This window comes from Triticum urartu, chromosome 1A (genome assembly GCF_056163025.1).
Source record: "Triticum urartu cultivar PI428250 chromosome 1A, HENAU_Tu73, whole genome shotgun sequence".
Classification (NCBI taxonomy): Eukaryota; Viridiplantae; Streptophyta; class Magnoliopsida; order Poales; family Poaceae; genus Triticum; species Triticum urartu.
The window spans coordinates 127,804,119-127,829,250 of record NC_141873.1 but is presented as its reverse complement, the minus strand read 5'-3'; the positions used below and the strand labels follow the sequence as shown (position 1 = coordinate 127,829,250).

Genomic DNA, 25,132 nt, shown 5'->3' with positions numbered 1-25,132 from the left:
ACTACTATTACTCCACTCATCGACCGCTATCCAGCATGCATCTAGAGTATTAAGTTAATGAAAACAGAGTAACGCCTTAAGCAAGATGACATGATGTAGAGGGATAAACTCATGCAATATGAAGAAAACCCCATCTTGTTATCCTCGATGGCAACAATATAATACGTGCCTTGCTGCCCCTACTGTCACTGGGAAAGGACACCGCAAGATTGAACCCAAAGCTAAGCACTTCTCCCATTGCAAGAAAGATCAATCTAGTAGGCCAAACCAAACTGATAATTCAAAGAGACTTGCAAAGATAACCAATCATACATAAAAGAATTCAGAGAAGATTCAAATATTGTTCATAGATAGACTTGATCATAAACCCACAATTCGTCGATCTCAACAAACACACCGCAAAAAGAAGATTACATCGAATAGATCTCCACAAGAGAGGGGGAGAACATTGTGTTGAGATCCAAAAAGAGAGAAGAAGCCATCTAGCTACTAACTATGGACCCGTAGGTCTGAGGTAAACTACTCACACTTCATCGGAGGGGCTATGGTGTCGATGTAGAAACCCTCTGTGATCGATGCCCCCTCCGGCGGAGCTCCGGAACAGGCCCAAAGATGGGATCTCATGGATACAGAAAGTTGCGGCGGTGGAATTAGGGTTTTGGCTCTGTATCTGATCGTTTGGGGGTATGTAGGTATATACAGGAGGAAGGAGTACGTCGGTGGAGCAACACGGGGCCCACGAGGGTGGAGGGCGCGCCTGGGGGGGGGGGTAGGCGCGCCCCTACCTCGTGGCCTCCTATTTTGTGTCTTGACGTAGGGTCCAAGTCTCCTGGGTCTTGTTCGTTGAGAAAATCACGTTCCCGAAGGTTTCATTCAGTTTGGACTCCGTTTGATATTCCTTTTCTTCGAAACCCTAAAACAGGCAAAAAATAGCAATTCTGGGCTGGGCCTCCGGTTAATAGGTTAGTCCCAAAAATAATATAAAAGTGGATAATAAAGCCCAATAATGTCCAAAACAGTATTTAATATAGCATGGAGCAATCAAAAATTATAGATACGTTGGAGACGTATCACCAAAGTTCGCAAATGCCCCTTAGCGGCACCTCGACGACGAAGAACGGCGGGAGGCATATCCAGGAGCTAGGTGGCATCGCCACCCACAGCATGAACTCATGCGACGAGTCCGCATCATGGACCCCTGGGGTGACGGCGTGTGACCCCGCGGCGCGGGCGACGCCGCTCGTCGCTCCGCCCTCCTGAGCCCTCGGTACAGGCGTGCAAGGGTAGCGGATACACTAGAGGAGGCCGCTCGCACCAGGGCCTTGTCACCACCTGCATTGCCGCTTCGACGCGACGTCGGACCAACCTCTTCTTCGGCAGAAGTGGATCTAGATCATCGTGGGGGGCCTTTACTTTCTCTTCAGCTGGGCGCCATTGCTGCAAGCGGTGGAGCAAGGAGGAAGAAGCAAGTGTACCAAGAAGAGATGGGCGATGGGGGCTCCGCCCCCCTTCCTATTTATAGCGGAAGAAGGCCAACCGGCACCTCCCACGATCACAGGTAATGATGGTTTTCCTTGCATGCCGTAGGGACTTGTCAAGTCAGGCAGTTGCTGAGGCAGCATGGGGAAGCGGAGACGCCCACGACCAATCAACCGCCATGCGTCAACCGATGTTGTAGGCTTTTGGGGCCCGCGGCGCTCCGCGCTTGATCCTTTGGCTTCACCTCGAAGCCAAGCCCGAGCGCGCCTTGGGCTCGGGGGCTACTATCGGCATTCTGGGAACGGGGGTCCCTAGACTTGCCTGCCTGCGGCCCATGGTGTGGCTGAGCTGGCAGGTCTGTGCGACCCATCATCATTAACAAGGAATTCAAGACCCTCGTGAGGGGCCAAGCCTCGCGAGGCGGACGACACAAGACCTCCTCGGGAGCAGCCTCACCAGGCTACCTTGCAAGGAGCGGAGATATCAAGGCGGGGCAAACCTCGCGAGACTCTCATGACGTGAGCCATGACGATCGACACCAGGCAGGAGCCAGGCTGGTGCCAGCGCGCGCAACATCCTTGTTTCCTCTTTGGTGCCAAGGGGCAAGCACGGGCGTGAAGTACCGAGGCATCAGGCAAAGGTTTCCATATCAGTGCAACGAGACCAAGACCAGAAGGACGGCAGGACGGAGGTCACCATGGAGCCCAGGATGGCATCACCACCAGAACCTTTGGCAAGCGGAGACCACCTTTTGTTAGGATAGCTTGTACTAGCTGGCCCCTTTCAAATTGGCCGCCATTGTTGGCTCCCTTCCCGCTCAATATTTGGGGAGAGGACCAAGGTCTATATAAGTAGGACTAGCCACCACCAAAGGGGAGAGGGGACCTCATGTGATCCGATCTGATCAAAGGCCAACCTTTAGCACACCAAGCACAAGAACACCTCAACCTCAGGAGGCTGTTCTTCCCCTTGTACTGTTCATCATCATCCCAAGAGGCAATCCACCACCACCGCACTGGAATAGGGTATTACACCACATCGGTGGCCCGAACCAGTATAAACCTTGTGCCTTTGTGTTGCGAGTGCGTCGAGTTCGTCAGCGAGACCTTAGCGAGCTAGGGCGTATAGATCGGAAGGAGGGAAATAACTTCGCACGCACCCCAGAGTTTGAACCTCAAGGGTTTGCCGGAACCCGTGATCCGACAACTACCATACCTATCGGTATCCGTGAGGATGTGACCGTTGTTATTGCTAATGTTACTATTTTGACTGACTTTGTTATACTTGAGATGCCCGAGGACGACAACATGTCGATTATCCTTGGTAGACCCTTCTTGAATACTGCAGGGGCTGTTATTGATTGCAATAAAAGCAAGGTCACTTTTCATATTAATGGCAATGAGCATACGGTGCACTTTCCGAAGAAACAATTCCAAGTGAATGGTATTAATGTTATTGAAAAATCTCTGACAATCACTATTAGAAGTTTTCAAATACCTCTACCTACTATCAAAAAGAAATATGAAATGCTTATTGTTGGGGAAATGAATATCCCCATTGAGGTAACTTAGTGATTTACGAAAGTTCTTCGGTTTCATGCTAATCGAAAGTGGTTGTTAATAAGACTTGATCAACCTTATTAATGGATCATTTTTGAATGGCATGAAGTTGATGAATTTAGTAAGCACTACTTTCTGTCCCTTCCTTTTGTTTTCTATTTTTATTAGTTAAATAAAATAAAATGTCATGTTTTGTCTATTTTCTTAATTTCATGTGCAATAAAGAAATGACCCAAAAATAAAAGTTCTCAGAATGTCCTGAAAATTTAATACGACTTTTTGAATATTTGAGAATTTTTGGTGCAATAAACATCAGAGGGAGGTGCACCAGGTGGGCACAACCCACCTAGGCGCACCAGCACCCCCAAGCGTGCCCTGGTGGGCCCCCTCACTTATCTCTTTATTACACATCATCACTTACCTCCAAAAAATCACATTTGCTCTCTCTCTCTCGCGTGTTCTTGAGCTCAAACCCGCAGATTTCGATCTCTTTGCTCGAAACTCCGTTTTCGAAACTGTTTCGAGGGATTGTTGCTTGGTATGTGACTCCATCTTTTGTACAATTAGTTTTTTTAGTGGCTTATTCTTTGAATAATTAGCTACTCTTGGTGCTGTTGTAGATGTGCTTGCATGTTGAATTCTTAGTGTTCTAAGTTGATTGAATGCTTGTTATGGCCTCTATGTATCCCTATGAGTAGTTGCTATCAATCTTACAAAGTTTTGTTGACAAATTTTTGTCACTCCAAAAAATTTATTTTCAGAAAATTGTACGCGTACATGATGAACCTATTTGGAAGGAGTTCTTCGAGGAGACGATCCTCGGGGCATCTTCTAGTGACAGTTTTGCTCGTCGGTCTTATGTTGAACCAAGTGAAAGTTCCACGCGAGATGCCGCCACCAAGACATGTTTATGGCCTAGCGATGAGTATATGGTGCATGTGGGCATTAAGGAGGAATTTTAGCAATATGTTCACAATGTCGGCCTCGGTCCCTACCTATCAGATAAGTGTGTACAACATCACCTTCTCGCTGAATCATTTGTCAAATGATTTATATATTTTCCACGTGAGTCTAGCGTGTCATTTATGCTTTATGATAATCCTTATACTATCCCACTGGAGAATTTTGCTTACCATTGCAAACTTCCATTTTGGGGTTCGCTTGATGAGACACCAACGGTTGAGTACGAGTCTTTCTTGACTAGCCTATGCTACGGTGAAAATAGGGGAGTGAGACAAGGAAAAATAAAGAGCATTCACTTTCCCACAATTCAATATTTTGCATTATTTAACAGGAAATGCATAGTAGGCAAGCAAGACTGTAGCATACTTTGTGTGCCAGACTTGAGCCTCCTTCACACTGCTCTCACCAGTGAAAGGAATTATAACCTTGGAGAAATTGTTGCTCGTAGACTTCAACACAATGCTAACGAGGGCTGGGTGTTTCGCCTTTGCCCTTTGATCCTATCCTACCTACGCGGTATTTAGATTTTGACACTTTGAAAGAACACAAGATCCTTAAGGGAAGGGTTGATAATTTCACTTACAATCTAATGTTTAACCAAAGACCTCTTGTGGACACATATTTGCCCGCGCCTGCTCTTTTTGATTATAACAGCAAGTGAAGATATTTTGTTCTTGAGAGCGAGGCCCGACCTCATAACGCAGTAGTGGTGGCGGCACGGCGTGCTGAGGCATCCACACTGAGAGCCTCCGTGAGCTACCACACTGACTACTACCCTCCAGGCTACTGATTGACTACCAAGTTAGGCCAAAAGCCTAAGCTTGGGGGAGTATGTGTTTCCACCGACTTTACATTCATGTCTATTTATTTCATTTGTCGATGTTCACACTTTTTCATTGTATCATCCATGCTTAGATTTATTTTCTTGCCTTCTTCTTTTGTGTTTGAAAAAACTTTAGAAAAACCAAAAAAATTAATTGTAGCTAGCTTACTTCCTATGGATGCTTATTAGTAGTACTAAAAAGAAAATCCAAAAAGATTTCCTTGTTCTTCTTTTGCTTGTTGGGAGCTTTCCCGTGTAAATAGTTTTTCTTGTTTTTGCTTTTTATTTGCTTGCTTAAGAAAACCAAAAACTCCAAAAATATTTTAGTGTGTTTCTCTGAATTTCTTTTCTTTTTATTCGATTTGTACAGAGGAGAAGACCACGATGAAAATGTTGAGTGGCTCTCATTTGAATAATTGTTGAACTAATAAATAACACATTTTACCTTGTCTTCTCCTGTTGAATAAAATGTTTGCAGATTCCAACTTAGTCCACGACACTCTTGCACTATTATTATTTTCATCTCATTCGGTCGTGCAACTGAAAGGCAATATGACGATATTCGATGAACTGGCTGTGGCAGAGAGAAACTGGTATGAACTCGACCTGTCCTGTTTGTGTAAATATGTTTAACCTAGCATCCATGATTCAAGCCATTATGATTAAACATGTTCGCAATGACAATTAGAGATTATGGTTTCTCATGCCATGCATAAGTAGCTGGGAATTAATAATGATTTATCTTGGATATCAACATAGCATTAAGATGATTGTGATGTAGTATGATGATATGGTATCCTCCTCTAAATGTTCGAGTGGCTTGACTTGGTACATGTTCATGCATGTAGTTGAATCAAAACCAACATAGCCTCTATAATATTTATGTTCATGGTGTTCATATCCTACTCATGCTAGTGTCCAATGTGACTTATGCATAATGTATGGTTATGATCGTTGTTTTTCTCTAGCTGGCAGCTTCTCAATCTTAATTGCTAGCCTTCGCCTGTACTAAGTGGGAACTCTGCTTGTACATCAAAAACCTTGAACCCAAAGTTATTCCAGATGAGTCCACCATACCTACCTATATACGGTATTACCCTGCCGTCCTAAGTAAATTTGCATGTGTCACCTCTAAAAACTTCTAAAAAATTATCCGTTTTGTGTGCCTGGATCATTCATGGAACGACAGGAGGTGGTCGATATCTTCCATGCTAAGCGGGTTATTCTCAGGTCAAGTGTTTATTCACTCGCCATCGCACGAGAAAATGGGCGGTAATAGGGATGCCCAGTCCCAAACAGTAAAATACAAAAAGAGTTCATCTCTTAAATAATCAAACAAAAACTCCCAATGGAGTCAAAACCTTTACTTTTACCGCTTGGGAACCACCACTAGCATGCTTAGCATGGAAGATCTTGATAACTGATGTTCGCGAAGTGAATAAGAAGGGTGCATGTCTCAAAATATCATTTATCTCTGTTTTAAAAACTGAGCTCTGGCACCTCTGCAAATCACTGCTTCCCTCTGTGAAGGGACTTTCTATTTACTTTTATGTTGTGTCATCACCTTCTAAAAAACAAGCGCCGGAAAATGAGTCGAGCACAGCTGTCATGATTTATGCATTGTGTGTAGCTAATGTTGGGTCATCATGACTGGATCTTTTCTACCATGAATTACAATGTTTAGTCGTTGCTTGAACTTTGGAGGTGCTCTACATTTATGTTTTGTGGTCTCAGAAAGGGCTAGCGAGATACCACTATTGGCACATTATATCATGGTTGTTTTGACAACGTGTTACCGTTTGAGATATCTTATTATTGCTCGCTAGCTGATTATGTCATTGATACGAATCATTATAATCTTTAAGTCTTATTGTTGACATGATTAGTTATAATGTTAGCTGAAAACCTGGGTGCTATTTAAGCTTATTTATGCAAACTAGAGCAAAAGAGTTCGTAAAAGTTTTTCTTTCTCACTTCCAGTTTATCATCTGAATTGCTTGAGGGCAAGCAAAGGTTTAAGCTTGGGGGAGTTGATACGTCTCCAACGTATCTACTTTCCTCACGCTTTCCGCTTGTTTTGGATTCTAATTTGCATGATTTGAATGAAACTAACCCCGGACTGACGCTGTTTTCAGCAGAACTACCATGGTGTTGTTTTTGTGCAGAAATAAAAGTTCTCGGAATGGAACGAAACTTTGCGAGGATTTTTTATATCAATAATAAGAATTTCTGAAGCCAAGGCCCATAGAGAGGGGCCCCTGGGTGGACACAACCCACCAGGGCGCGCCCCCTCTCTTGGCGCGCCCAGGTGGGTTGTACCCACTTGGTGGCCCCACAGACGACCCCCTGATACTATAAAATCACATATTTCCAAAAAAAATCAGGAAGAAAGAATTATCGCGATCCACGAGACAGAGCCACCGCCAAGCCCTGTTCTTCCTCGGGAGGGCAGATCTAAAGTCCGTTTGGGGCTCCGGAGAGGGGGGGTCTTCGTTCTTCGTCATCACCAACCCTTATCCATTGCCAATTCCATGATGCTCCCCATCGGGAGTGAGTAATTCCTTCGTAGGCTCGCTGGTCAGTGAGGAGTTGGATGAGAATCACCATGTAATCAAGTTAGTTTTGTTAGGGCCTGATCCCTAGTATCCACTATGTTCTTAGATTAATGTTGCTATGACTTTGCTATGCTTAATGCTTGTCACTTTGGGCCCGGGTGCCATGATTTCAGATCTGAACTGTTTATGTTATCATCGTTATATCCATGTGCTAGATCCGATCTTGCAAGTTATAGTCACCTACTACGTGTTATGATCCGACAGCCCCGGAGTGACAACAACCAGGCCCACTCTCGGTGATGACCGTAGTTTGAGGAGTTCATGTATTCACTATGTGTTAATGCTTTGTTCCGGATCTCTATTAAAAGGAGGCCTTAATATCCATTAGTTTCCAATATGGACCCCGCTGCCACGGGAGGGTAGGACAAAAGATGACATGCAAGTTCTTTTAATAAAGCACGTATGACTATTTACGGAATACATGCCTACATTATATCGATGAACTGGAGCTCGTGTCGTATTGCCCTAGGTTATAACTGTCTCATGATGAATATCATCCAACAAGTCACCGATCCAATGCCTACAAACTTTTCGTTATTGTTACTGCTAAGTTACCACTGCTATCATCACTGTTACACTTGCTACAAAATTATTGCTATCACTTTTATTGTTAGTATTGCTGTTGTCACTATTATCAAAACTATCAAACTACTTTGCTACTGATCACTTTGTTGCAGATAATTAATCTCCAGGTGTGGTTGAGTTGACAACTCAGCTGCTAATACATTCAAATATTCTTTGGCTCCCCTTGTGTCGAATATATAAATTTGGGTTGAATACTCTACCCTCAAAAACTGTTGCGATCCCCTATACTTGTGGGTTATCACTGACCATTGGACTACGTGTTGTTCATAATGCAGATGGACAAGGTGTTGTAGGGGAAACCCTAAGTGAGATCTTTTCACACTTGGCGCGGGGGGGGGGGGGTGATTGAACACCAAGAACACAAAGAGGAATTCACTCCAACAAAACCCAATCACACATCCACCAGAATAGCGAACACATAGATCCACAAGAATACAAGCACAATCTAAGGAAACAAGCACAAAGGTGAGGTTCTTCCCACTCCTAAGGAGGTGAGGTCTTGATGATAGTCTTCTCCAAAAGGAGGTCTTGAAATCCACTAGAGATCCTCTCCTAAGAGGTCTTGATCTCCAAGAGGAGTGGTATAAGGAGCAAAGCTCTATCAATGTCTTACATATACTTTGCTAACCTAAGAAATGGTCTGGGTATGAAATATATAGCTAGTGGGAGGAAGGGATGACTTGGGAGGCAAGAAAGGGCGTCCATGGCCGATACCTGGGAGGCCCGTGCGCACAGGGTAAGTTGGCCCCATGCGCACGGGGGTCCCGTGTGACGACACGAGATTGACGCTCAAGACGGCTTCCATGTTTTTCGTTGTCGTCGTGTGTTTTATTTGCTAGCTCTATTTTATTTGTGCTTTTTCATCATGTCATCATGAGCATTGCATCCGCATGTTTTTATAAAACCTGCATCGGTTGTACTTGTCGTTTTCCTCTTTGTCTCCCTTGATCTTCCTTAGTCCAGCCGGGTTTTGTTCCCCCTCTTATTTGTCTGCCTATGCAACCTCTCTGCCTGCCCACAGACCCAGTTGCTACTTGCCCGAAACTTGCCCTGAATCTGAATAGCTCAGTCATTACCGTTGGGTCTGAATCATCCCCAAATATCCCTAAAACATCTTCGTTTATTTGTTGGACTCCCCCAAGCTAATTATCTCGACCGTCCGATCTAAATCGGAGGGTCATTCTGGCCCCTTTCTAAATTTCATTTGCAATATATAGTAGACCAACTCCTAAACCAAACCCTAAATTCTAGGAGGTTTGTCCCTCGCCGCCGCCACTCCAGCAAATCCCCCTCAGGTTCCCCTCCTCCTCGTTTTCAGCCACCAGCCAACCAGATCTGATCCAGGCCATCCTTCCATCCCGACCATCGGATCAAAGATCCGACGATCGAGCGAGCCTCTCGCAGCTCCCTGCCTCCCTCACGTAGCTCAGCGCCCACAACCGCTAGCCTCGTTGCGCCCAGACCCGATCCATCGCCGCCGCTCCCGCAAGCCTCCACCTCATCGCGCCGGCGACTCTCCTCGCCAGCCTCCTCCCACAACCAGCCCCGATGGGGTCGAGTAGGAGCTCGAGCGCCCCATCCAGGCGCAGCCACCCGAACCCCTCGTCCCCCATCGTCATCGCCCGTCGTCACGCCACCGACGTCCAAGCCACCGGAGCGCAGCCGCCCTTCTGCCGCCGTCGAGTGCCACCGCAGCAGCAGCTCCAGGCCGGCCCCCTCACCCCGCGCCATTGTTTCTTCTCCCTTCCCCTCGCTTTCTCTCTCTCCCTCTCATCTCCCTGTTTCCTCTCTCTCGCAGGGAACACAGGGGCGCTTGGAGCTCCATGGCCGCCCGATGCTCAAGCCACCACCGGGAACCGCTCGTCCGCCTCGGGCCCTCCCAGATCGGGACCGTCCCGGCCTTCCCCGCACCTCCTGACGCCCAGCGCCGCTCGCCTCCGTCCGCCAAGCTTCTGCGCCGCCGCACCTTCTTCCTCTGCTTCTGCATCGAGCATGAGGGAGACGCAACAGAGCTCCTGTTTTCCCCGTTGACCGCATCGAGCACCCGCGCGCCGCCCTCGTCGTCGTGTTGTTCCTCTGCTTCAAGCGTCGCGCCGCCCTTCACCAAGTACACCGTCGACGGCCTCTGCTTCCCCTGCAATGAGCAACAGCCGCTGCATCGCCTCTGCATCGAGCGCTGCTCGATCCCGCCTGCGCCCGTTGACCGCTTCAACCTTCCACGTGGACCAGCCCCTCCCTAAGGCTCAGATCTGCCTCCACCGGCCTCCTCTCCAAGGCCCAGCCGCCAGCTCGCCCGCTTCAGCCTGCCTCCTCCCCGCACCAACGGGCTTGGCCCATGGTGAGCAGCTCCCCCAGCCCAGAGTGCTCAGATTCGGCCTGACATGGTTTTTCCCCTCTGGATGATTTTAGCAATTATTCAAGAGTTGCCTGTTTTGCAGAAAACCCCCCAAGCTTCATGCATTTAATTACCCCAGAACCGTGCATCACTTGTAAAAAACTTTAAACATGTAAAATGCTTAGAATTTTGTCTAGTTTCATAATATGCTACTTTAATTCATTATTAAAATATTTAATTTGATGTTTGCATTTTTTGCATAATGACATATTAAAATGGTTTATTTCATAACTAAATAACCGTACTCTATTTTAAATAAACTTTATATGTAAATGGGGTAGAATAATGCATAGATTAGCATGGTGGCATTACTTTACATGTTTAACAACTCTAACATATGGTTTAGGGCAGACCAGTACCAAATTCAAAATATGCATATGCGGATTTTCCGAAATTGTTGTTTGTTATTTCCAGACTCATTTAAACTTGCCGAAATAGTTAGTTTACTTATGCTTCACCTCTTGCCATGTTAACCAACATTTAATCCTGTCTTATACATAAACGAGAGTGAACTAAATAATTGAATGTGGTCTTTCGTCAATATGCAACGAGTTGCATATTGAGCTCCACTTAATTTGTAGAATTGTTTGTTGCACTTTGCCATGCCATGCCTCATTATACCGGACATGCATCATACTTGATTGTGCATCATGCCACGGTTATGATATGTATGTTTACCATGATGTTTGCTTCTTTCCGGTTGCGCTTCTCCTTGATAGTTCTGGTTACGTTCCGATTGTGAGAACCCGTTCGACTACGTTCATTCGTCTACTTCATGGACTCGTTCTTCTTCCTAGAGGGATTTCAGGCAAGATGACCGTTACTCTGGATCTCACTACTATTTTTGCTCTGCTAGTTGTCTTGATGCTATCGCTATGTCGTGCTACCTACCACTTGTTTATCAAGCCTCCCAAATTACCATGACAGCCTCTACCTTTTCACCATCCCAGCAAACCGTTGTTTGGCTATGTTACCGCTTTGCTCAGCCCCTCTTAGAGCGTTGCTAGTTGCAGGTGCAGTTGCAGGTTGTTCCATGTTGGGACATGGATATCATGGGATATCACAATATCTCTTATTTAATTAATGCATCTATATACTTGGTAAAGGGTGGAAGGCTCGGCCTTTTGCCTGGTGTTTTGTTCCACTCTTGCCGCCCTAGTTTCTGTCATACTGGTGTTATGTTCCTTGATTTTGAAGGAAATATGCCCTAGAGGCAATAATAAAGTTATTATTTATTTCCTTATTTCAAGATAAATGTTTATTATTCATGCTAGAATTGTATTAACCGGAAACTTGATACATGTGTGAATGCATAGACAAACAGAATGTCACTAGTATGCCTATACTTGACTAGCTCATTGAATCAAAGTTGGTTAAGTTTCCTAGCCATAGACATGATTTGTCATTTGATTAACGGGATCACATCATTAGGAGAATGATGTGATTGACTTGACCCATTCCGTTACCTTAGCACTTGATCGTTTAGTATGTTGCTATTGCTTTCTTCATGACTTATACATGTTCCTATGACTATGAGATTATGCAACTCCCGTTTACCGGAGGAACACTTTGTGTGTTACCAAATGTCACAACGTAATTGGGTGATTATAAAGGTGCTCTACAGGTGTCTCCGAAGGTACTTGTTGAGTTGGCGTATTTCAAGATTAGGATTTGTCACTCCGATTGTCGGAGAGGTATCTCTGGGCCCTCTTGGTAATGCACATCACTATAAGCCTTGCAAGCATTGTAACTAATGAGTTAGTTGCAGGATGATGTATTACGAAACGAGTAAAGAGACTTGCCGGTAACGAGATTGAACTAGGTATTGGGATACCGATGATCGAATCTCGGGCAAGTAACATACCGATGACAAAGAGAACAACGTATAGTGTTATGCGGTTTGATCGATAAAAATCTTCGTAGAATATGTAGGAACCAATATGAGCATCCAGGTTCCGCTATTGGTTATTGACTGGAGACATGTCTCGGTCATGTCTACATAGTTCTCGAACCCGTAGGGTCCGCACGCTTAAAGTTCTGTGACGATCGGTTTTATGAGTTTATATGTTTTGATGTACCGAAGGTAGTTTTGAGTCCCGGATATGATCACGGACATGACGAGGAGTCTCGAAATGGTCGAGACATGAAGATTGATATATTGGAAGCCTACATTTGGACATCGGAAGAGTTCCGGGTAAAATCGGGATTTTACCGGAGTACCGGAGGGAGTCCTAGATTAGGGGGTATCCGGACTATAACCTTTGGTCGGACTGTTGGACTATGAAGATACAAGATTGAAGACTTCGTCCCGTGTCTGGATGAGACTCTCCTTGGCGTGGAAGGCAAGCTTGGCAATACGGATATGTAGATCTCCTTCCTTGTAACCGACTCTGTGTAACCCTAGCCCCCTCCGGTGTCTATATAAACCGGAGCGTTTAGTCCATAGGACACAATAACAACAATCATACCATAGGCTAGCTTCTAGGGTTTAGCCTCTCTGATCTCGTGGTAGATCAACTCTTGTAATACTCATATCATCAAGAATAAATCAAGCAGGACGTAGGGTTTTACCTCCATCAAGAGGGCCCGAACCTGGGTAAAACATCGTGTCCCCTACCTCCTGTTACCATCCGCCTTAGACGCACAGTTCGGGACCCCCTACCCGAGATCCGCCGGTTTTGACACCGACATTGGTGCTTTCGTTGAGAGTTCCATTGTGTCGTCGCCAGAAGGAAGATGTCTCGTCTCGTCTTTAAAGACGGTACTACTATTGGGGGAGCTTTGGCTGTCGGCCAAACTCTCCGGCTAGGAGGTTTCATCATGACCGCCTGTTCGGCCGCCACACCGACGATGACTTCTCGGGTCATCGAAAACAGCCTCCATGTCAAATCGGCACTCGCTGAACAGATGGGTCCAATGGAGCTCGCTTCCTTAAACGAGCTCTTGGATCGCATCGCCGCCTTAGGAGTCGCTACGGACTATGATCGGATTGGGCTTAAACCCGATCAAAGGGAGATTAACTCTCCACCGGTCACCCATCATATTGCAGTGGTGGAGGAACAATGCGGTGACCTTTCCTCTATCTTGAGGACCAACTATGTCCGGATTCCCGAGCTCTCCGAGCCGGATGCCCGTTCGCGGGAGGACAACATCCAATCCCTAAACTTAGAGTCAGGTAGCGGGCCAGGATTATCGGGTAACACCCCGGAACCGGAACTTCCAAAATTGGAAACTCCTCGGCCCCTGGATCCCAGATCGGGTAAGGGTTCGGATTCAATTCTACCCACCCACCAAACATAAGCGATCTTTCCCACATCAGGCAAGAGCCCCAGGAAACAGTACATCACTATTGGGCCAGATTTCTCCTTGCGATGAACAAGGTTAAGGACTGTCGCGAGGAAGACGCAATCCTATTTTTCTGCAATAATTGCACAGACAAGGGAATCCTTAACGCCATAATCGCCGTGAGATAACACGCTTCGCTGACTTGGCGTCCATAGTACGAAAGTACTGTGCGATGGAAAGTGCCTGGAAAACCGAAACAAACTTTTGGGATAATCCGGCCCTGAATACAAACCCAGTCCGAAATAAAAGGGTGCATTATCACAGTACACCCGGGTCAACTACCAAAAAGCAAAAACCCTCTACAGGGCATGGAACCGTACTGGAGGGATGGCTCAACGGACCCTGCAAAATTCATAATACAGAAGGCGCCACACCAACACATAGCCTTAGAGCAAGTTGGATACTCAGGCAGGTAGCCAAAAGTGGCGAGGATCTTCTCATCCCAGAGGCCACAAAGCACCACCCCCGGGATAACAATACGGTATTATCAGTCTTTGAGACCTTCGCATCAAATAATAGGCGAAAGAGAATGCTCCGCAGCCTTGCCGAAATCTACCATGTGGCAACAATAAATCCATGGAGTGACACGGCTATTACCTTCAATGCCAGTGATGAACCTAAGTTCCGAACAGCCCGAGCACCAGCTGCATTGGTCCTCAGTCCAATTGTGGATGGCTTTCGACTCACCAAGGTGCTCATGGACGGCGGCGGCGGATTAAACCTCATCTATGAGGAAACCCCTCAAAAAATTGAAATAGACTGGAACCGCATCGAGCGAAGCAGCACAACCTTTAGAGGAATAATCCCCAGTCGAGAAGCGCGCTGTACAGGCAAAATCACACTAGATGTGGTGTTCGGCACGCCAGAGAATTACAGGTCCGAAGAGATTACGTTCCAAGTGGCCCCGTTTAATAGCGGATACCATGCCCTTCTAGGGCGGGAGGCGTTCGCAATCTTCCAAGCCATACCCCATTACGGGTACATGAAGCTCAAAATGCCCGGGCCCAACGGAATCATCACTCTCGCTAGCGATCCGGACACATCACTCCGTGCCGAAAACAAGACAGCCGCATTGGCCCTCGAGGCATTATCCGAAGCCCTCGCGGCCGAGGAACTGACTGCGCTGCGCTCCACGGTGGATAGGGACGACGTGATACTTGATAAGAGATCCAAGTCTACCTCCTTTATACCAGCGGATGAAACAGTCAAAATCCAAGTCCATCCAATGAACCCTACAAAAACAGCCACTATCGGGGCACGGTTAAGCCCCGTCGTGGACGCCGCACTACGAGATTTCCTGCGCGAGAATTGGGACATATTCGCCTGGCATCCCTCAGATATTCCAGGAATCCCACGCGGGCTGGCCGAGCACAGCCTCAATATCCTAAAAGGATTCAAGTCGGTCAAGCAGGCTCTTCGGCGTTTCTCTGAACCTAAGAGACAAGCTATGGGAGAGGAACTAGCCAAGTTATTGGAGGCCGGATTCATTAGAGAAATAAAACACCCGGACTGGCTAGCAAACCTGGTGATGGTACCAAATAAGGATAAATCCTGGCGCCTGTGCGTCGATTTCAAGGACCTCAACAAGGCCTGCCCAAAGGATCCCTTCCCCCTCCCCCGCATCGATCAAATTATCGATTCTACCGCAGGACACGACTCATTGTGTTTCCTCGACGCATACTCCGGCTACCACCAAATTAAGATGGCGGAGCCCGACCAAGCTGGAACGGCATTCATCACACCATACGGCCCCTTCTGCTTCAACACAATGCCCTTTGGGCTCAAAAACGCCGGCGCGACATATCAACGCATGATTCAGACATGTCTGGCAAACCAGATCGGCAAAACAGTGGAGGCATACATAGATGATGTGGTCGTCAAAACCAAGCATGTCGACTCTCTAGTAGACGACTTGAGACTCACATTCGATAACCTCCGAACATATGACATCAAGCTCAACCCGGAAACATGCGTTTTCGGCGTGCCTGCCGGAAAGCTCCTGGGCTTCATTGTATCCGGTAGAGGAATTGAAGCAAATCCGGCCAAGATCCGAGCTCTGTCACAGTTGGATATCCCAATAGACCTCAAACAAATCCAGAAATTAACCGGATGCGTGGCGGCTCTAAGCCGCTTTATCTCCCGCCTGGGAGAAAAGGCATTACCCCTTTATCGCCTCCTACGGCGCACACACTTCGAGTGGACGGATGCCGCCACAGCCGGATTGGAAGAAATAAAAGCCATATTAGCAACCAACCCAGTCCTGGCCATGCCAAACATTGGCGAACCAATGCTGTTATACATTGCGGCAACCCATCAAGTTGTGAGCGCAGTGCTCGTCGTCAAACGAGAAACGGACGGACCTAAATTCCCCTTCAAAAGCCGGTCTACTATGTATCCACTGTCCTTACTCCATGCAAGTCACGGTACCCGCATTATCAAAAGATAGCATACGCGGTATTCATGGCATCCCAGAAACTGCGACACTACTTTCAAGAGTGTTCGATAACAGTAGCCTCGGAAGTGCCACTTAATGATATTATAAACAACTGCGATGCCACGGGCCGGATTGCCAAATGGGCCATTGAGCTCCTCCCTTTCGACATAACTTACAAGCCGCGGCGAGCCATTAAGTCGCAAGTACTGGCCGACTTTGTCGCCGAATGGACGGAAGCCGAACTCCCTAAAGAGTACGGCGCGTATTCCAACTGGATCATGCACTTCGACGGCTCCAAAATGTTGGCTGGTCTGGGGGTTGGCGTCGTTTTGATGTCCCCAACCGGAGATACAGTTCAATACATACTCCAGATAATGTATATGGACTCCAACAATGCAGCCGAATATGAGGCCCTTTTACATGGTCTCCGGATGGCAGTATCCATGCGCATTCAATGCCTAGAGGTGCAGGGGGATTCGAACCTTGCAATATCCCAAATAAATGGAGACTTTGATGCCAAGGATCCGAAAATGGCGGCCTATCGCAATGCCATCCTAAAAATATCAGCTCGGTTCGAGGGGCTCGAATTTCACCATGTAGCCCGGGAAAACAATCAGGCGGAAGATGTCCTCGCATGCATCGGTGCAAAACGCGATGCACTCCCCCAACATCTTTTTGGAGAGGCTGTTCAAGCCATCCGTGGTATGGGAAGGGGAACCCACAATAACAGCCCGGACCCAACCGCAATGCACGATACCGAACACTCTGACATAATCAGAGGCTCTGCCATCGAAATAACATCTTTAGCCCACGTTATAATGGCCGTCATCGCCCCGTGGACAGAACCATTCCTGGCCTATCTAACTAGGCAGGAACTCCCCGAGGACCAAAATGAGGCACGCTGCATAGTGCGGCGATCTAAAGCCTATAAGGTCCATGAGGGAGAGCTTTATAAGAAAAGCACCACCGGAGTCCTTCAAAGGTGCATCTCCGAAGAGGAAGGGCGGAAGCTTCTGGCTGAAATTCATGCCGGACTCGGAGGCCACCACGCTGCAGCCCGGGCCCTTGTAAGCAAGGCCTTCCGTATAGGTTTTTATTGGCCGACGGCCCGGGCAGACACTCAAGACTTAGTCCAACGTTGTGTTGGTTGCCAGCTTTTTGCAAACCAAAGCCATATGCCACCCACCGCCCTCCAAACAATCCCCATTACCTGGCCCTTCGCGGTCTGGGGGCTCGACATGGTTGGACCCCTTAAAGGGGGAACCCACAAGAGGAAATACTTGCTGGTCATTGTGGATAAATTCACCAAATGGATAGAAGCCAAACCTGTTAAAACGACCGAATTCGGACCGGTGATAGACTTTATATCCGGGGTTGTACACCGTTATGGCGTCCCCCACAGCATCATCACAGATAACGACACGAACTTCACGGCCGACGAGGTAAAACTCTGGTGCAAAAACATGGGCATCAAGCTCGACTATGCTTCCGTCTATCACCCACAAACTAACGGTCAAGTCGAGCTAGCAAATGGTCTTATCATGAGCGGCATCAAACCCAGACTAGTGCGGTCCCTAAAGGAATCTAACACGCACTGGGTAGAGGAGCTCGACGCCGTACTCTGGGGGCTGCCGACCATGCCGACTCGCACTACCGGATACACACCATTCTTTATGGTATACGACGCAGAGGCGGTTCTGCCCTGCGACATAATTCATGACTCACCTTGAGTGCGCATGGTCGAAGAAAGAGAAGCTGAGCTCAATCGGCAGGACAGTTTGGACGCCCTGGAGGAGGAGCGTGACGTGGCAAAAGCCTGTTCCGCATTCTATCAACAGCAGGCTCGAAGATACCAAAGCAGAGAAGTACGGGCCAAAACCTATAACATTAGCGAGTTAGTTCTACGCCTGCCGGAGAAGAAAAAGGACAAACTCAAGCCCAAACGGGAGGGTCCCTTCATTATTGACCAAGTTATGACGGGTGGAGCGTACCGTCTGCGGGATGCATCGGATAATCGACTCGAGCCGAACCCATGGAACGTAGCCAGACTCCGAAGATTCTACGCCTAGCGCCGGACTCTGTGTTCGTCTCCTTCCTCTGTCCAGTTTTTACTATATGTCTTTTATTTCTCTCCTTCTCCCCTTCTTTTCTCTCACAGCCTTTAAGGGCCAATTTGTGCCTTATTTGCGCACAATGGACGCGCTATCCGCGCTCATTATACCTGGGGGCTTCTCTCACAGAAGCTTATTTATCTATACGGGCTTCATGCCTAGCACATGTGTCATTCTTCCGCATGTACCTTTTATTCACCATTATATGCATCGATATGACTTAAGTTTTGGCCAAGCTGGGTTGCCTGGCTCTTGTATGTATGCCCTACGTTCCCGTTAATTCGGCTAGGGCATAAGGGGAGCACCTCTGCGATTGTTACTGCCGGGTCAGCCGGATGTGTACCTCAGACTGGGTGAAGCCGAAAGGTAGCGTTCTTAAGGGAATATTCGGTCGGTGAACAAAAGATGATTTTTTACTTATTTATATATGTGCCCCCAGATGCTCTTTTCTGCGTCTCTTTTCGCAGTCCGGACATGCACTTTAGGGCATGCGAACCCAGGGAAAGGAACCCCTAACGGAACTATTCTCCCTGGAAGATGTTTCTTACTAACCATGTAATATAACATAACTAGTTGGGCACTTGTCTGTTCAAGCACTAATGACCCCTACGCCTGGTTTACATGCATGCCCCGGTTCTTACATAACCGAGAGGGTACTCGGATACACTCCGGACTATCGGGTCCCGAGGTTGAAGCGGAAAGGTCCGCCATGACAAATGATCTACAATCTGGCTAGAAGGCATTATACATGTCAATTTAATTACATAGTCAATTTGACTGGTTAAATTCCTCTTCTATACCATCCAACAAGCTGTCTAGTCTACAGTCCTGTTGGGAATACTTTGCGGCCAATTTTACTTGTCCGTACACTAAGCTCACGGGGATCTCTTTCCCATCGGGCCCCACAGGTCCGACCTCGGCCATGTGGTTTGGGTCAGCCTTGGTATACCGTGTCTTCACCATGGCCCAGGCTTCCCTGGCACCTTGACGGCAGGCCGATATCTTCCATAATCGGAAGCGCCACCGCGCTCCCTTAAGCTTCTCCACAAGCTCTCCAAGACCTTCAGGCAGGGAGTCGGATGGCCATAAGGCCTGGGCAACACCTCGCATCACCCGCCGAACTCGTTCGTGCAGTTGCGACAGCTCTGGTAGAAGATCACCCGCAGACCTGGGCATCTCATCCGCGGGACGACCCGTCAGCATACCTACAGACATAACTCTGTTAGCAGGCTTCTTCGCCGAACTCTTTTTAACAAGTTCGTTCAAGCACATACTGAAAATGCTGCGTTGAAGCCGCTGATTCTCCTTCACGGAGTCCGACAGTTGGGCACGAACGTCCTTCAGTTCCACGCCCAGCTGGGTGTTGGCATCCTGGAGATTATTTTTCTCCTGCCTAACCCTCGTAAGCACGCTCTCGCCGGCCTTTAGCCGGCGTAAGAGATGTTGCTCATCCGGATTTCCTCCGGCGTCATCTGCAATATTTGTTGTCAGATGTGCACATATGCCGCACTCTATACGGTATCTATCATTTTAAATATGTGTTACCAGAGGGGGTCTTCTTGGACTTCTCTTCGGCAGCAAGTGCGGCCTGAAGTTGGGCCTTACACTCTTCAAGTTCATGGGACAATTGGGTATTCTTTTTTGTAAGAACCTGCATAAAAAATGATCCTTAAATCAGTTATTCTAACTGTTTCAAGTCTCAGGGGCTGCTACTATATATAATCATCAAATTCTCTCACCTGTATATCATTTACATATTGGTCTGTGGCTCTGGCTAGACCATTCTGAGCAACACGGAGGTACGCGTCTCCCGAGTTGAAGGCGTCAAATGCCTCTTGGGAGAAACAAGCGTCACGGAGAATGGCTCGGCGACGCCTGTGGTTCATGGCGCTCTCCACCTTGGAATTTGTGGTGGACATTCTGTTCGCATCCTCTGTCGGAGGAGCATCCGGCGTGCGCCTCGTATTCGCTCCCGCTTCCGGGTCCAGCCTTGGAGCCTGACTGGTGGAGGCATGATTGGCGACCACTCCGGATATAGTCTGGCGAGCGTTCTTCTTCCTAAGAAAGCACGAGCGTTAATATGCCTTTAAAAATGATACCATGGAGTGAGGTGGCGCGCCATACCGCTGCGCCGGTGTCTCAGTCCGGACTGCATTTCTTTTCGGCCTGCTCGGCCTCGCAGCCCCTTGCTGGCTAGTCGCCGCGGGCTCGGCATGACGTCCCGAGGGCCTCCCCTGTAAAACACCATTGGTATACGGTAAGCAAAGTGCACAAGGATGAATCCTTTTCAAAATGTTGGGACTGTGGTCTCAGTTACCTGCGAAGATGCGAGCAGCCCAGGGTAATCGGCCGTAATGGCCACCAAGGCCTCGTCGCTGCTTAATTGGTAAACACCCTATCAATTAGTTCCACAGATATGTCCAAATCCTCTTGGGAGGCCGGGTCGAGGGATCGCTCCGGATCCTCTGGTTGTGGAGGCGGGCTGTTGATCTCCCTTACAGCCTTACGCAGCTCCTGCGTTGAAATCGCAAGGTAAAATACTTAACTATGGGAATATGGGAACGGATGGACATGAAAGGTCTTGACTTACCCAGCTCGAAGGATTATACATAGAAAATCCGCCCTGTGGATTGACGCGGAGGAATTCCTCCTCTTCTCCCTTGTACAAATCGGACAAGATTTTTGCTAGAGCAGCGGTCGAGTCCGGCCCCTTGTGGCCACAGCGGGTGGCGTCATCCTCCCCGTTGAAATCCCACATGGGGTGGCCTCTATATTGAAGCGGCTGCACACCCCACATAATGCACATTGCCATGACTTCGATCATGGTCAGTCCGGATTGAGCCAATAACTTTATCCGGCTCATCAGGTAAAGGACGTCTTCGTCATCTTCTTCCTGGGGGCTCCATGGGCGCCAGCTCAGGCGTTTCTTCAAAGGAGCATTGTCGAACTTAGGAAGGCCGATCCGAATAGGATCCGGAAGGGGTATGTCTTCTATATAAAACCACTCTGAAGGCCAGTCTTCGGACGCCTTCTTCGGGGTTCCGGATAGATATCCGGTCCCGGCGAGGCGCCATACTTCGGCTCCGCCCACTTGATATATTGACCCCTCTGAGAACAGGGCACAAGGCAGAACAACTTCTTCCACAGTGCTAAATGAGCCTCGCAACCCAAAAAACAGCTTGCAAAGGGCTACGTAGCCCGCGATATGTAGTATGGATGCAGGGGTAAGGCTGTGCAACTGGAGGCCGTAGAACTCCAGGAGCCCCCAGAGAAACGGATGAATTGGAAATCCGAGTCCTCTTATCAAATAGGGGACGAGGCATACCCGCTCTCCCTTAGAGGGATTGGGAAAGCTCTCCGCTTGCTCTCCGCCATTGTAGGTGGCGAGCCCAGCTCGAACCGGGACCATATACGCTGGGGGAAGAAATCCCTGGGTCTGAAGCTTCACTAGTTGGCTGTGCGGGACGGAACACCTCTCCCAATCTCCAGGCTTGGGGCTGGGGGAACGAGAGGAGGAGCTGCATCGATCGGCCATGATGGAATGGATTTCTTCCGGGTGCGCTCCGATGAATACTCGCTAAGGGAGGATGGTGTGGTTTGGATCTGAATCCCCGTCTCTTTAATAGACAGCTCATTTGCATAGCTAGGGGGTAAATGTAAAAACACCATGGCTCTCCACATTCGCTTGACACGTGGAAGGTGGCCATTATTGGGCGTAGAAGCCAAGGAGCGCACCATTTACGAGAAGCCGGACACTATTTAACAGGTATTCGGGATTTGGAGAAGAACCCGCCTTGCAATGCCGAAGACAATCTGCGCGCCGGACTCATCGTCATTGAAGCCTGGTTCGGGGGCTACTGAGGGAGTCCTGGATTAGGGGGTATCCGGACAGCCGGACTATAACCTTTGGCCGGACTGTTGGACTATGAAGATACAAGATTCAAGACTTCGTCTCGTGTCTGGATGGGACTCTCCTTGGCGTGGAAGGCAAGCTTGGCAATACGGATATGTAGATCTCCTACCTTGTAACCGACTCTGTGTAACCCTAGCCCCCTCCGGTGTCTATATAAACCGGAGGGTTTAGTCCGTAGGACACAATAACAACAATCATACCATAGGCTAGCTTCTAGGGTTTAGCCTCTCCGATCTCGTGGTAGATCAACTCTTGTAATACTCATATCATCAAGAATAAATCAAGCAGGACGTAGGGTTTTACCTCCATCAAGAGGGCCCGAACCTGGGTAAAACATCGTGTCCCCTGCCTCCTGTTACCATCCGCCTTAGACGCACAGTTCGGGACCCCCTACCCGAGATCCGCCGGTTTTGACACCGACACCTACATTTGGACATCGGAAGAGTTCCAGGTAAAATCGGGATTTTACCGGAGTATCGGAGGGGTTACCGGAACCCCCCGGGGGCTAATGGGCCTTGTTGGGCCATAAGGGAAAGAGAGAAGGCCCGGCCTAGGGCAGGTAGCGCGCCCCCTCCCCCTTTGTCTGAATTGGACTAGGAGAGGGGGGCGCCCCCCTTTTCCTTCTCTTTCTCTCCCTTCCTTTTCCCCTCCTAGTAGGAGTAGGAAAGAGGGGAATCCTACTCCTACTAGGAGGAGGATTCCTCCTCCTGGCACACCAACAAGGGCCGGCCGGCCTTCCCCTTGCTCCTTTATATACAGGGGCAGGGGGCACCTCTAGACACACAAGTTGATCACAAAGATCTCTCCTAGCCGTGTGCAGTGCCCCCTCCACCATAATCCACCTCGGTCATACTGTAGCGGTGCTTAGGCGAAGCCCTGTCACGGTAGCTTCATCAACATCGTCATCACACCGTCGTGCTGAAGAAACTCTTCCCCGAGCTCTACTGGATCGTGAGTTCACGGGACGTCACCGAGATGAACGTGTGCTGAACGCGGAGGTGCCGTAAGTTCGGTACTGAGGATCGGTCGATCGTGAAGACGTACGACTACATCAACCGCGTTGTCATAACGCTTCTGCTTAACGGTCTACGAGGGTACGTGGACGACACTCTCCCCTCCCGTTGCTATGAATCACCATGATCCTGCGTGTGCGTAGGAATTTTTTTGAAATTACTACGTTCCCCAACAGTGGCATCTGAGCCAGGTTTTATGCGTAGATGTTATATGCACGAGTAGAACACAAGTGACTTGTGGGCGATACAAGTCATACTTCTTACCAACATGTCATACTTTGGTTCGGCGGTATTGTTGGATGAAGCGGCCCGGACCGACATTACGCGTACGCTTACGTGAAACTGGTTCTACCGACGTGCTTTGCACACAGGTGGCTGGCAGGTGTCAGTTTCTCCAACTTTAGTTGAACCGAGTGTGGCTATGCCTAGTCCTTGAGAAGGTTAAAACAACACTAACTTGACGAACTATCGTTGTGGTTTTGATGCGTAGGTAAGAACGGTTCTTGCTCAGCCCATAGCAGCCACGTAAAACTTGCAACAACAAAGTAGAGGACGTCTAACTTGTTTTTGCAGGGCATGTTGTGATGTGATATGGTCAAGACATGATGATATATTTTAATTGTATGAGATGATCATGTTTTGTAACCGAGTTATCGGCAACTGGCAGGAGCCATATGGTGAAAGTGCAACTATCCCTAGGTGGTTTTGGTAATTCCTCACAACATATAGCTCATTGAGCTAATGCTATTTCAAGATTAATATCTTAGGAAAGATCAATGATTGGCATGGCTTGGATGAGAAAAGTGGACCCCTCAAAATGCTAAGGACCAAGGATTGGCTCAAGCTCAAAGCTCAAGACTCTACATTTTCCATTTTAGTGATCCAAGATCACATTGAGTCTATAGGAAAAAGCCAATACTATCAAGGAGGGACGAGGTGTTGCTTAATGAGGTTCTTGCTCAAAATGCTTAGTGATATGCTCCAAAACCCTCAACTACTTTCTCACATCCACATATGACCTAAACCAAAAGTCAAACTCGGCCCCACCGATTCTTCCTATCCGGCGCCACCGAGTTTCAAATGTCATAGCCACTGCCACAAACCCTAGGCAAATCGGTCTCATCGATAGGGATCTCAATGTCACCGAGATGGGGTTGTAATCTCTCTGTTTCCCTTCGTAACATTTCGGTCTCACCGAGATGAGCGATCGGTCCCACCGAGATTGCAATGTAAACTCTCTGTTTTCCCTTCGTAATGTTTCGGTCTCACCGAAATGAGCGATTGGTCCCACTGAGTTACCTGACCAACTCTCTGGTTAGCTTATTAGCAAAATCGGTCTCATCGAGTTTGTGTAATCGGTCTCATCGAGATTACGTTATGCCCTAACCCTAACCATATCGATCCTACCGAGTTGCATGTCGGTCCCACCGAAAACCCTAACGGTCACTACCTTTGCTAAATCGGTCCTACCGAGTTTAACCATTCGGTCCCACCAAGTTTGGGAAGTTATGTGTAACGGTTAGATTTTGTGTGGAGGCTATATATACCCCTCCACCACCTCTTCATTCATGGAGAGAGCCATCAGAACAAACCTACACTTCCAACTTACCTTTTCTGAGAGAGAACCACCTACACTTGTGTTTTTTTTTGACTGGGCACCTACACTTGTGTTGAGACCAAGATATTCCATTCCTACCATATGAATCTTGATCTCTAGCCTTCCCCAAGTGGCTTTCCACTCAAACCTTCTTTCCACAAAATCCAAATCTAGTGAGAGAGAGTTGAGTGTTGGGGAGACTATCATTTGAAGCACAAGAGCAAGGAGTTCATCATCAACACACCATTTGTTACTTCTTGGAGAGTCGTGTCTCCTAGATTGGCTAGGTGTCACGTGGGA

At 48.0% G+C, this 25,132-nt stretch overlaps 1 protein-coding gene across 1 annotated transcript; it reads left to right on the top strand.

Annotated features, from left to right (window-relative positions):
• Positions 1–9,592: 9,592 nt before the first annotated feature.
• LOC147990343 (uncharacterized) lies at positions 9,593–23,926 on the top strand. Its single transcript, XM_087515602.1, has 3 exons — positions 9,593–9,731; positions 9,823–10,362; positions 11,139–23,926. The coding sequence occupies exon 3, from the start codon at positions 13,937–13,939 to the stop codon at positions 16,208–16,210; it is 2,274 nt and encodes a 757-aa protein (XP_087371728.1). The 5' UTR covers positions 9,593–9,731; positions 9,823–10,362; positions 11,139–13,936; the 3' UTR covers positions 16,211–23,926.
• Positions 23,927–25,132: the final 1,206 nt, after the last annotated feature.

Excerpts from the sequence above, each read along its gene's own strand:
- LOC147990343 (XM_087515602.1), top strand. The coding sequence starts at position 13,937 with ATGGAAAGTGCCTGGAAAACCGAAACAAACTTTTGGGATAATCCGGCC.